The sequence below is a fragment of the Aquarana catesbeiana genome, linkage group LG02 (assembly GCF_042186555.1).
Source record: "Aquarana catesbeiana isolate 2022-GZ linkage group LG02, ASM4218655v1, whole genome shotgun sequence".
NCBI classification, from domain to species: Eukaryota; Metazoa; Chordata; class Amphibia; order Anura; family Ranidae; genus Aquarana; species Aquarana catesbeiana.
Window position 1 is genome coordinate 81,422,299 of NC_133325.1, and position 14,383 is coordinate 81,436,681.

The window sequence follows — 14,383 nt, forward strand, 5'->3', positions numbered from 1 at the left end:
GAGAGAGGTAAAGAAGAACCCAAAGATCAGTGTGGCTGAGCTCCAGAGATGCAGTCGGGAGATGGGAGAAAGTTGTAGAAAGTCAACCATCACTGCAGCTCTCCACCAGTCAGGGCTGTATGGCAGAGTGGCCCGACGGAAGCCTCTCCTCAGTGCAAGACACATGAAAGCCCGCATGGAGTTTGCTAAAAAAACACCTGAAGGACTCCAAGATGGTGAGAAATAAGATTCTTTGGTCTGATGAGACCAAGATAGAACTTTTTGGCCTTAATTCTAAGCGGTATGTGTGGAGAAAACCAGGCACTGCTCATCACCTGTCCAATACAGTCCCAGCAGTGAAGCATGGTGATGGCAGCATCATGCTGTGGGGGTGTTTTTCAGCTGCAGGGACAGGACGACTGGTTGCAATTGAGGGAAAGATGAATGCGGCCAAGTACAGGGATATCCTAGACGAAAGCCTTCTCCAGAGTGCTCAGGACCTCAGACTGGGCTGAAGACAATGACCCTAAGCACACAGCTAAAATAATGAAGGAGTGGCTTCACAACAACTCCGTGACTGTTCTTGAATGGCCCAGCCAGAGCCCTGACCTAAACCCAATTGAGCATCTCTGGAGAGACCTAAAAATGGCTGTCCACCAACGTTTACCATTCAACCTGACAGAAGTGGAGAGGATCTGCAAGGAGGAGCAAAGGGTCTGAATGTGATATTTCAGTTTTTCTTTTTTAATAAATCTGCAAAAATGTTAACAATTCTGAGTTTTTCTGTCAATATGGGGTGCCGTGTGTACATTAATAAGGGAAAAAAAATGAACTTAAATGATTTTAGTAAATGGCTGCAATATAACAAAGAGTGAAAAATTACTGAATACTTTCCGTCCCCACTGTGTGTGTATATATATATATTTATATATTACAATAATTGATTATGTGCTATAATTCTGATGTTTCTGTTCTTCCAGACACTGGCAACTTCCCAAGGAAACATTCTGGAGAATAAAGAGTTAATAAACTCCTTGAATCAGACTAAAGCGAGCAGTGCCCTCATCCAGGAGTCTCTTAGCGAATCAAACAGACTGCAGGTTTCTCTAGATCAGGTACTGTCATTATATGCAGTCAATTATAATAATAATTCCTTTTTTCTATTTAAGGGACTTTAAATAGCACTTTGTGAACACAAGAAAAACTCAATGGAAGAACACAATGAATTGTTGTTAAATAGACAAAATACTTATAACTTTTTTCGACTAATTTCCTTGCATAGAATGTCTAATATGGAGCCCAGAACTTGACACCCTGTTAACACGTTCCAGCCTCTTTACATCAGCAGATTTAACACAGATTAGAACAGGGGCAGCTCCTGTTATATCGGTAGACCTGACCATCTGTGACATCCTGGGGACATGTGTGGCTACACGCAGATACCAATATTTAAGTTATTCCTTTTTCTAGTCTGACCTATTAGGATAGGTGTAAATTGTTGATCTGAGGCCACCCAAGCCCTGGCAATATCGAACTCTACCTAAAGTGGATCTGGTAGTAATTTTACAAACCTTTATTTCTGATATGTTCCAATATACAATTTCATTTTACAGAAAAGCTGCAACTTTATCATGAAAAAGCAGCACATGTCATGCCTTAAGGCCCGTACACACGATCAGAAAATCAGGCAAAAAAAACCCTTTCGAAATTGAAGCGATCGTACAAAATTATCTGAAGAGACAATCACGAAAAAGTTTCTCGTACCATACCAGAGCGCATGATTTTCGTTTAATCAGTACAGTTTTCATTTGTTCGATAATCTCATTGTGTGTACTAGGCTTTACCCTCCATTCCTCCTTATCTTCCCCTCTTCTTAATTCCATCTATACAATCCCCCTTTCCTCACCCACTGGTTCTTCTTATTCCTTTTTTTTTTCTTTTTCCATTTTTCTACCTCCACTTTTCTCTCATAACTTGTTACTTAGAATAAGTGCTAAAACCACATTCTCCAGTCTTATTCGCTCTTTAGCTTGGACCACAATACTTTCTACATTTATTATCTCTTGTACCTAATTTCATGTGAATAACAGCGCAACGCTGTATATATTGGACTTTATTAAGTTTATTGCCTGTTAGACTGTTATACACACGATTTATGGACATCTATATACACATTTCATCTGTTACTTTTTCTATGCTAAAACAAATAAACATATTGAAATGGAAAAGCAGCGCTTGTGCTCCGTACAAGTAACTTTGTGTAGGTAATCATTAGTTTACTACAGACGGGGAGAGACATTTCCTAATTCTCCTTTCGCTCACTAATTGGACTGCAATAGTACCTTGGATTACAAGCATAATCCGTTCCAGAAGCATGCTTGTAATCCAAAGCACTCTTATATCAAAGCAAGTTTCCCCATAGGAATCAATGGAAACTCAGATAATTTGTTCCACAGTGACTGCTAGTGTATGCAGTACTGTATGTGGCCAGAGGTGCGGGGGCACCGAAGACGCTCGGGAACGGAGTGTCTCCGATTGTTTCCAAGTGTCCCCGGCACCCCCACACCTTTGGCCAAATGCGGTAATGCACACCCCAGCGGCTTGAATCCTGCTCGCTCACAAATCGAGTAATGCCCCGTACACACGATCGGAAATGCCGCCAACAAAAGACCGATGAGAGCTTTTGGTCGGAAAATGTGACCGTGTGTATGCTCCATCGGACTTTTGCTGGCGGAATTCCAGCCAGCAAAAGATTGAGAGCAGGTTCTCTATTTTTCGGTCAGAAAAAGTTCCTATCCGAAAATGCGATCGTCTGTATGCAATTCCGAGGCGCAAAAAAAAGCACACATGCTCGGAAACAATTCGAAGCATGCTCGGAAGCATTGAACTTCATTTTCTTGGCTCGTCGTAGTGTTGTACGTTCTTGACGGTCGAAAGTTCAGAGAACTTTTGTGTGACCGTGTGTATGCAAGCCAAGCTTGAGTGGAATTCCGTCGGAAAAACCATCCAATATTTTTCCGACGGAAATTCCGCTCATGTGTACGGGGCATTAGGATTTTTTTTAAAATGGCTCGTATTGTGAAACACTCATATACCGCGTTACTCACAATCCGAGGTTTCACTGTGCAACATTTTACATTTGTAGAAAATCTCCAATTGAGAGGTTAAAGAGGGCTGATCTGTGTGCGACCATAAGAGTATACACAGCCAGGTAACTGCACAGGCACCAGGATTTTCATGTAAACTCTAAGCCAGCATATTATTCCTGGAAGTACAGTAGATAATTACCCTGAGTGATGCCTGAACAAAGATGGCTCTGTACTTCTGATAAGAAAAGCCGATGGAGGCGTTTGGAGAGTGCAAAGTTTTGGGATTCACTTTTGCCATTGCAGCTCTCTTGAGTGATGTTTTTTTTTTCGTTTGCAGAGTGCTCTGAATGATGTGACAGCAAATACTTGTGAGTGTTTTAATTACACAATACTTAGCTTGCCCACACTTAATATGGAAAGATTTATATGAGACTTGGTCGACCATAATGCAGTCTGAACAGGGCTAGAGCAGAATGCCTAGCTGATGCTCTTAGGGATCATCAAACTTTGTAAGCAGCAATTTCAGTTGTAATTGACAGTTCACTAATATCATAGGCACACAAAGGACATCTATTCATCTCTTCAGCTGAAATAGTTTGCATGGCGCCCAGCAAAAATGCCTGCTGCAAGTGTGAGCGGAAGGAGGAAAGGGACACCTCCCCCCCCCTCCACATAGGCAGAGACATGCAGAGCTGTGCTGTGAATAGACCAGTTCTCTGCTAATCTATTTATAGCACCTACCCTGACACAAAATTTAGCCTGGTTTTATCACCTTTGTCGGAGAACTTGTCAGAAGTTATCAGGCTGATAACAGAAGAACGGAGCAGGATAAAGCCACGCGAGACAGGGCTTTGATGAGAGATAAGAAAACACTGCAGATATGTCCCCAGCTCAAATTTCATGAATCGGGTTTACATCCACTTTAAGTATCAGCAATGCTTTGGTACTTCTCTTTTGACAATGTGGACACAGTAAAATGTCTGCCTTGTTTTAAAGGTCCAATTGCTTCATGCTGCTCAGAGTCTGGATTACACTTGCAACTCTTACCACCCAGATAGTTGCTTCAGAAACTTCAGGCTTGCACCCTGGCAAGTGTAATGGCCCACTTCCAGAGCTTGATTATATTGTATGCGATCTCCTTTTAGGTTTATATGTTGTATTACGATGTGGCCATCAGCAACTTGTATACCAGTCAGCAGTGGGTGGATCTGCTGTATCTCTACTACAGCTCTGCTCAGGCTATGTGCAGCACAGTAATGATAGCACCACTACTTTTACTAGGTAATACTTGGGTTTATAAAGGTATTTGATGCACACACTTTCAATTTATACTATTTGTGGCTATTGAAGAATACATGTAAAGAAAAGTTTATTTGCCCGAAGCTCAGTGCTAATGTCAGCCGGGGAAAGAGTGAGAAGGTTCAGCAGGCCTTCTAGAATTTGTAGCAGGGAGGGCATGAGGTGGGGTGAATGCACTAAAATAGACAGGTTAGCTTTTTCTGAAGCGCTAACCAAATAGTAATTTGTGCTGAAAAAAAAAAAAGGTTTGCCGTACATCAAACTGATGAGTGAAATATTTTATATATGACAGGTGCATTTGGATATTTTGTCTTTTTTTTTTTTTTCTTGGTTGACCATTAGATGGCAGTAAAAGCCTAACATGTGATTTCATCCCATGTCTTCTCTTTCTGTCTGCAGGAGCGAAATGCCTATCTTCCTCTGGCAGAAAGTGCCAGCAAGATGTACTTCATTATCTGTGACTTATCCAAAATAAATAACATGTACCGCTTTAGTCTAGCCGCTTTCCTGAGACTTTTTCAACGAACTTTGCTTAGCAAACAGGTATGTTTCTGTTGTCAGCCGCATGGCATGTTCTCTACTCAATTAATCGTTCTAAAAGCAGCAAGGTGAATAATTTGACATTCAAGCTTCATGCCTCATTATGCAATATGACAACATATCATTTAGTTATGGGCACACAATTTAAAGTGCTTTGTAAAAACCAGTACCTGATGTCTTGACAAGTAAAATTCAGCTTTCACACTGTCCTGAAGAAACTTGTCACTATGAAAATAACTTTATTAGTTTATATAGTTCCAGCAACTTCCAAAATGGGAAACTACAGTGGCTATAATGGCATTTAAGTTTGAGTAACTTTTCATGTCTGCTGAAATACATTCCTGAGATGTCAAGATAAACTGTAAGCCACCGGTCACACCGGTGCAACTTTGACAGTTTCAAATCGCATGACAAGTCGCACCCTATTGATATAGTGAGACACTCGCGCCTTGGTGTATGTGGCAATAATATGGGGCCACTGCTCCAGTATTGTCCCCACTATGGGGCAAGGTGATATTGAAATAGAGTATGGGACTGCACCTGCTCCTCCTAAATGCTGATGATTTTCTATGACTATACTTGTATAGAAATCCTTTTGTTATCTATAACCTTGGATGATCAATGTGACATGTGACTATATAACAATATCAGTAGTACATTACATACATATGCTAAATTAACCAAATGCAAATATAAGTTAATGATATATCCATATAATAAAGTGACTGTAATTTTAAAGTGAATATAGTAATAATTTGTGCAAAACAGAGTATTTTCTTTGTGCAAAAAGGTGCTGTAGTGTTCCGTGTCCCCTCGGTGTCAATGCATCCACCTCCTGGTGGTAGTGTAAAGATCCACACTCACCAGATGAGTTGGACTCCTCTGCCTTATAGCAAAAAGAGTCTACCATGCCTGTTAGAGATGAGCCCATGGTTTGTTAGTAAGTTCGACTTTAACATTGGGTGCTCGTGTGTTCTAAAATGAACCGAACATTATGGGGCGTTCGCGGAAAATTTGAGCGCCGTGGAACGCCCCATAATGCACTGCGAGATCGCAGTGCATTGCTGTATGATGATTTGCCAAAGCATGCACCTGACCAGCGTGCCCTGCTGAGAGAGCCATAATTGGCCAAAGGCGGGGTGCCTTTGGCCAATCATGGCTCAGAGGGAATAAGTCCAAGCCCCACACTATATAAGGCTGCTTACATAGCGGCCATGTGTAGTGCTGTTGACATGGACAGAAAGATAGCTTGAGTTAGATTAAGCAGGCAGGTTATTCAGTTAGTGGCAGTGAATTTGATATAAATATACAGTCAGTCTAGTATATATACTCTGCATTTAGCATAAACTATATATTCAGTGTTTGCTCGATTTTCAGTCAGTGCAGGCAGTGTATTAATAAATATATATATATATATATATATAGATATATACATCTATCTATATATATAGTATACAATCGAGTGCAGCCATTGTACACTTTCTAATACACTTAAGGTGGTGTACACAGTATCTAATACAGTGTAGTGTGGTGTTGCAAAACAAAAAATACATCATGTCCGGAAGGCCACCAAGGAGAGGCAGACGCTCACAGGCCACTAAAAGAGGGCAAACAGCCTCTGTGTCTACAGTCAACAGTGGTGGTCGTGGACATGGTGCATCCTCTGCAGGTGGCCGTGGGGCACGCTTGTCTTTTTTTGCTGCTGCTGGCCGTGTTATTGAGCCACGACATGCAGAAGAGTTGGTGGAGTGGATAACGAAGCTGTCCTTATCCTTTGTGACCCAGGCTCAGAGTAGTTTGCCTTCCAACGCAGCTGCCAAAGCGGCATATTCCACCGGCTCCTTGTCCACAGTCACTCCTTCCGTAGCCCCACCATCATGCACAGAGGAATCCTCAGAATTATTCGGCCACAGTGTCGGTTATATTCTGCTGGAAGATACTGCTGTCTGGCCAATCAAGATGGTCGAAGACCGCACCCTGAAGAAGCCGGATAGAAGATGCCGGCACTGGTGAGGGACCACGCAGGCATCGGACCATTGGAGTATTGGTAAGTATTGCTGCCAAGTCGAGAAAGCAGATGCTGACTCTAGAAAGTGCCTGAACAAAGCTAGTATCGTCTTTCTGATAAAAAACAATAAAGGTGCTGATAGGGGGAGTACTGTGATCTCTATGAAAGGTAATAAAATCTAGCAGTTTTAAGCCAGCCACACACCAAACCACAGGTTGCAGTAAGACAGTGTTGATAGGGGAATCCCTCTCGCTGAGCCATTTTGTTCTAGAACACTGTGATTATTACTAGTAACTATAACAGCCGCTTGTAATAATCGCATGTAAAATCTGAAAGGCTGGTTGTACCCAAATTGATCGATCAACTTGGGTACATTCGGCCGGCCCACACATGGTTCTGATCTTGGCCAATTCCTGCTGAAGTGGCCGAGATTTGAACCATCTATGGCCGACTTTACACTTACACATTAGCATGAATACACTTAATGGGAAATATAGCTGATACTAGGCCCTCTTTAAAACATACACAGATTTTGGAGAATATAATTGCTGATCCTTCTCAAAAGAAATTAAAATCTAAAAAGAGAAGGAGTAGATACAAAAGGTAGGTGAAATTTGCTTGCAGTAGTTGTATTGAACATGCTATTTGAGAGCATTTTTAAAGACTTGAAGGGTTCGGGATTGTTCAGTGTGGATCCAAATTTTAGGAAAAGGGGGTCCGCATGAAAGAAGTCCTTAGGATCTGAGTGACAAATAGAGACCAGCAGGAAGAGAGAGCAAAGGTTCTGGTTGGCAGCATACCCAGAGATGAACTGAAGAGACCCTGTCAGCATCTTAAAAAAAATGCAGGTAAAAGCACAGGAAAAATCAAGTGTTTAAATTGTTCACTTGCATGTTTTTCCTTCCCATACATTTTTTTTTTCACTTCCAACGTGCTTCTGAGCTTGCTAGAAAAAAATGACTAGTCAATTCCCTAGAGCTCCCTCTTCTGGGAGTGTCATTACTCTGTGCTGAGCTAGCTACTCTGCCCCTCCCCTCAACTCCCTACATAATCTTTGATGTAACTTCTGTAACTTTTACATGTAAATTTTTTTTTTTTTTTATTTCTAATTTTTTAATTTTTTTTGCTAGAAAATTATTTTGAGCCCCCAAACGTTTATATATATATATATATATATATATATATATATATATATATATATATATATATATATATATATATATATATTATCTATTTTTTTTTTTTAGTAGAGAAGCTATAGAATAAAATGGTGGGTGTTGCAATATTTTATGTTACACGGTATTTGCGCAGCAGTTTTTCAAACGCTCTTTTTTGGGAAAAAATACACTTTAATGAATTAAACACAATATTTACCCCAATTTTCTGTATAATGTGAAAAATTATGTTATGCCGAGTAAATGGATACCTAGAATGTCACACTTTAAAATTGCGTCTGCCCGTTGAATGGCAGCAAACTATGTTGCTTAAAATTCTCCATAGGCAACACTTTAAATGCCCTTACAGGTTACCAGTTTAGAATTACACAGGAGGTCTGGTGCTAGAATTATTGCTCTCGCTCTGATGATACCTCCCATGTGTGGTGCGATCACCGTTTACATATGCATGCATTCGCATTTGTGCATAAGCACAGGAAGACAGGGGGTGCTTTCATTTTTTTATTTATTAATATTGTTTATTTTATACAAAACTTTTTTTGGGGGGGGGGATTAACTTTATTGCTATCACAAGGGATGAACAGCATCCCTTGTGACAGCGTGGGCTGTGACAGGTCCTCTTTATGGAGAGATCTGGGGTCTATTAGACCCCAAATCTCTCCTCTGGCCTCCCATGCAGCCGATCAGACACAGATCGGTCTGAACGGCTGCTTTGCTGGCCACTAACGGCCAGGTAAACAGAGAGGTAGAAACGGAAGTGACAACATTACTCGTGGCTTATGGTTTCCAGGGTCACAGAGAGAGAGGAGCAACGTCAATTCCTCTTTCTCTCTCTGCTCTGTGCAGCCATCACTGCTGGCCACATCACTCCCGGGCTCTGCGATCGGACGACGGAGCCCGCAAAATGTGGCGGCAGGAGGGGGGTGGGACCCCGTTCTGCCACCCGCAAAAGTGATCGAGTGGCTATTTAGCCACTCTAATCACTTCTGTTAGCAAGGGAATCGCTGGCTGAAAAAATCCATACTGGGATGATGCCTGTAGGTGCAGGCATCATGCTGGGAAAACTACTTATACACAAGGACGTCCTATGGGCTGGAAGTAGTTAAAAAAATGGCGCATGCTGCAGCACGAATGTGGATGCACATAAGAAAACTCACAAAAGAGCAGATAATTTTCAATGGACAAACATTCTGTGAATTGTTGAAAGAATAAAATAAAAAATTAATTCACGACTGTGAATGAGGTATCCTTAAAAACATGATTTATCCTTGAAAACAATTATAATGTTCTACAAAATAGCTCAAAAATAAAAGGTGCATTCTTTAAAAGGATAATGTGACAAGGTAAGGTAGTTGTACCATCAAGGATCACATAAAGCCGCACATCAATGCAGACCCACTAGTATTAGAATGAATGACTCCCGCGGGGCCACGCCCCCTTTTTTGTTAAAACGGGCCATATTTATCTTTATTTCCAGACTGTACAAAATGATTAAAGCTGAACTCCAGGTAGACACAAATTTATGCAGCTCAGTGTTAATTAATACATTTTTGAGATGTTGGAAGTGTAAGTATCTGAATTTGAATTGGTATCCCCTTTCTGTAAACCCCTGTGCAGCTGAGCTAGGAGAGGCAGACGCAGCACAAAGAGCCAATTAGTGGGGCTGTAGTGCTCATGTCCTAACAAATAACATGCTGATAGTTGGAAAGAACAGTGACAGAGAAAAAAAGCTCATTAGTCTGACAATTCTCTTTTCACTGTACAGTCATAGACTGGGGGAAAGACCCAACCAACCAGTGCTACTTAAAATGGAAGGCAAGTAAAAAACCTAACTAAGCTTACATCTACTCCCACTCCCATTTTAAGCCTATTCTATCTACCCTGTAAAAGGAAAGATACCTATTTTTACCTATTCTGAAACCACTCCGGTCCGGTGACAGGGTGGGGTCCCAGTGTCGGCTTCGGTGTAGAGGCGGGAGAGCCGACAGTGGATTCCCCATAGTAAGCTCATCTGTGACGTCATCGCCCAGGTTCTGCAGCTGTTGTTGGCGATCTCTTCTCTACACTGAAGCTGCCACTGGAGAGATCATGGGACCGGAGCAACTTTAGAATAGGTAAGTACAGGCATCTTTCCTTTTACAGGGTAGATAGAATAGGCTTAGGATTTAAGTTGTTTCTAAAGACTCAAGGTTTTTTTACCTTCATGCATTGAAAAAAGATTGATTCCCCCATCAACACAGTGTAGATGGGGAATCCCTCCGGCCGAGCAATTGTATTCTCCCAACGGGGGCTGGAGGGGGAACCGTTCCCTGCCGGGAGAAGACCGTGATTATTGTTAGCGGCTATAACAGCTACTTGCAATAATCCCATGTGAAATCTGGCAGGCTGGTTGCACCCAAGTTTATTGAATGATCAACTTGGGCACATTCAGCCTGCCAGGGCTAGTGCAAGGATATTCCGCCTCCCTGGCTCTACCCCTGACTACACCCCCTTTGCCCTGCCCATGTATACCCCACCTTTTTAATGAAGCACCCATCAAATGCAGCCTCACCAGCGCCCATCAAATGCAGCTTCACCAGCGCCCATCAAATGCAGCTTTACCAGCGGCCTACCAGTGCCCATCGATAAATGTTTGCTTGCTTCCATTCATTCGGGAGTTGGGACACAGACACAGTCCTCCGCCGCCTCTGACACTATGCGCAAACGGAGCAGCAGCTGCCTGCTGATGCTGAAACTTATGCCGTGTACACGCGGGCGGACTTTTCAGCATCAAACGTCCAACGGTCTTTCCGACGGACTTTTGACGGAGTTACGACGGACTTGCGAACGACCAGACTTGCACACACACGAACGGACTAAAGTCTGCTCGAAAGTCCGGTCATTTGAACGTGATGACGTACGACCGGACTAGAATAAGGAGGTTCATAGCCAGTAGCCAATAGCTGCCCTTGCATCATTTTTTGTCCGTCGGACTAGCATATAGACGAACTGATTTTTCTAACGGACTCGAGTCCGCTGAAGGTCTGATGAAGCCCACACACGGTCGGATTATACAACGGATTTGTTCCGCCAGACCAGTCTGGTCGAAAAGTCCACACATGTGTACACAGCATTAGTTGCTTGCTGCAGAGAGAAAGAGAGTAGGAACACCAGTGGCAGGCCTAGTTTGCCCAGTGGTAGCACCGCCCTGCAGCCTGCCCATAGATGGTTTGAATCTCGGCCAGTTCCTGCTGAACAGGCAGAGATGTAAACCATCTATGGCCTGCTTAAGTCACAATATAACCTTCTGTAAAAACTTTGAGCACAGTGGTCTGTGTAATACAAAAGTTCAGAAGGGGGCCCAGGGGCAGAGACAGGACTCTTTATATACCTTCGGTGCATACACTTTTTTGGAGCAGGCAGAGTAATCTTCAGTGCCACGGCTCCCGACAAATAAATTTGAGTTCCAGCCTCTTCTTCTATATCAATTGACCAGGATTTTTTCCCTCTTGCGATCTTGACAAAGTATTTTCCCGATTTCTTTCTATGCAAAGAATTCTCTCTGCTCTGCTGAAGCCGACAGCCGTAAAAAAAAAAAAAAAAAAAGGGCAGTCTGCCAAGTATCACAACATTCTTTAGCGGTGGAACTAAGTATAAACATTGTAAGGATTTGTCCTTTAGATCAAATGAATACACTTCGATGTGTAAATAATGAGGAGAGTTTAATCACTTAAACACTAAACCTTTTTCTGACATTTGTTGGTTTCAAGTTAAAATCATTTTTTTTTGCTAGAAACTTACTTCGAACCCCCAAACATTATATATATATATATATATATATATATATATATATATATATATATATATATATATATTTTTTTTTTTTTAGTAGAGACCATAGAGAATAAAATGGTGGTTGTTGCAATATTTTATGTAACACTCTATTTGTGCAGCAGTCTTTCAAATGCAATTTTTTGGGAACAAATTACACTTTAATGAATTAAAATAAAAACTAACCAGTAAAGTTAGCCCAATTTTTTTTTTGTATAATGTGAAAGATTTTATGCCGCGAGAATCATGATCTTTATTCTAAGCAAAAAAATTGTGATTCTCATTTTGGCCAGAATTGTGCAGCTCTACAGTTAGAGCAGCCTTGTGACTTGTATGAGTGTCTGGTTAAAGCTTGTAGGAGGAGTTTTCATTTTACCCTGATTGTCCTATAAGGCTGCAGGACCCCTGACCCTCTGTCTGGACAGTGCTGATTGGCCCTGTGTTAAAAAAAACATGCACTCTCCCAAGAAAAAAAAAAAAAAAAAACTCTCTAGCAATACACACCAAACTGAGCATGTGCAGCTTGTCCCCTAATGCTCTTTACTATCAGGAGATGAATTGGAGTCATGCGGCATAAGGGAAAATTCCCTTGCAAAGTAAACAGCCTATATTTTTCATTCAGTAACTGAACCCCCTATGTGTCCACACTACAGTTAGATTTTTTCCTTACTGTACACAGTAGTGCCTGTACAAAGTGCACAGTGACAAGCTGAGAACTACAGTTTGCTAAACTGATTACTTATTGTCCTGCTTTGCTGTAACAAAATTGTGCGGTAAGGTAGAATTAGGGTATTTGTTGTGTTATTCAGCAACATAATTGTTTTCAGTATGCATTATTCTTCCTTTAAAAAGCTTTGTTTCCATTTTTATCACCACCTTTCGTGTTGGGCACACAGAGGCAGCAGTAGTTTTCTGCACATTATACACTGTTATAAGTTTTTATAGTTGCCCATTTCAGGGAATTTAACATTAAAGGATTCTGGCCATTGTCCGTGTGCGTTTATTGTGCTGCAAAGCCATCTGTGAAGCGAATTAAAATTTCCATTTTAACAAGTCAATTATTTAAAAGTAGGACAAACATTGTGCCACCTTTATTGGATCAAAAGCTCTGCCTGATATTTCCACTGGCTTTTTTTCCCATCCTTTGCGAGAGTCAGCAACACCTTAAAAGACTGTCAAGAAAGAAAATGTGCCAGGGATAAAACCATTTAAAAAGAGCAATGGCTCTGATGACTTAACATTTCAGACAAGAGGTTAAGTACACACCATGTACACTGTATGACATTTTTTTTTTGCCTCTTAAAATGCAAAAAAGTCTTTTCAAAGTTCTTTTGAAGCATTCGGACCAGCCTTAAAATGTTCCTTACTTAAAGCAGAACTTTACTGTATCTGAGCACCACAAACTGAAAACGCTATTTAAATAATTTCTAATATTCACAGCAAACTCACCCATCCTTGCATGTCTCCATGCTTTATTTTGTTTAGAAATCATTTTGAAAAACACCCTTCCCCCAAGCATTTCTAGCCGTGGTCATCTTAGACCACGGGTTGCAGGAAAGAAAATTTAAGTCCCACATCAGCACCGACCGTGTTGACAGTTAAATCCCTCCTGAGCCATTGTGTTCTCCCGGTGAGGGTGGGGGCAGGAGATGCCGTCCCTGCTGGGAGAACACAATGACTATTGCTAGCAACTATAACAGCCACTTGCAATAATTGCATGTTAAATCCGGCAAGCTGGTTGTACCCAAGTTGATCGATTGGTCAACATGGGTACATTCAGCCTGCTAATGTATGGTTCAAATCTCTGGCCGGTTCCTGCTGAACCGGCCGAGATTCGAACGGTGTATGGCCACCTTAGGAGTAGATGATTCATGTAGCATTTACTACCTGGAATCCATCTGACCTTGGCTAAGACATGCAGGCAGGAGAGTGTTCTTAGCTAAGAACGCCCCTTCTACAGAAGACAAAAAAAAAGTTTAAGAAGACTCCAGGGAATGCATGACATTATTTTGGCCTAGGTCAGAAACCAGGAACCAATTGAAGAAATGTCAAAAAAAGGTTAAAACAAGTAAATGTAATTTACAAAGGCTAGTAATATAAGGATTAAAAATAGTTAATGTTGTTTGAGAGAGTTTAGTTTCGCTTTAAATGGGCAATTTAATAAAATAATACAAAAATATACCAATAAAGGAAACCGGTCCCACAATCTAAAAATACATGGTAAGAGCGTATAGGTGGGTGCGGCGGCAATAACACACACAGTCCGGGTGCAATGTAAAGAACTTGTATTGAAGTAAGCAGTTCATATGAATAAATGCATGAAAAAAGAATATTGGGACTTTAGATGAGGTATGCTACTGCTAAATAAAACATGCGTATGGAGTATGTGTATGGTAAAACCTTTTATTTATCAGACGCAGTTCCTTTGGTCTAGAGCTGCATGATACAGTTTCCAAAATATAAACACGCTTCTCTGGCTCTCA

The 14,383-nt window shown here is 41.3% G+C and overlaps 1 protein-coding gene across 3 annotated transcripts in view; it reads left to right on the plus strand.

The window, feature by feature from the left end:
- The window catches only part of DYNC2H1 (dynein cytoplasmic 2 heavy chain 1), a 669,732-nt gene that overhangs the window by 325,753 nt on the left and 329,596 nt on the right, over positions 1 to 14,383 (plus strand). For all 3 annotated transcript variants that reach the window (XM_073613106.1, XM_073613107.1, XM_073613108.1), the window contains 2 exons: positions 960 to 1,094; positions 4,767 to 4,910. In XM_073613106.1, the coding sequence (XP_073469207.1) occupies positions 960 to 1,094; positions 4,767 to 4,910 (279 nt within the window). The remainder of the gene's footprint in view (positions 1 to 959; positions 1,095 to 4,766; positions 4,911 to 14,383) is intronic.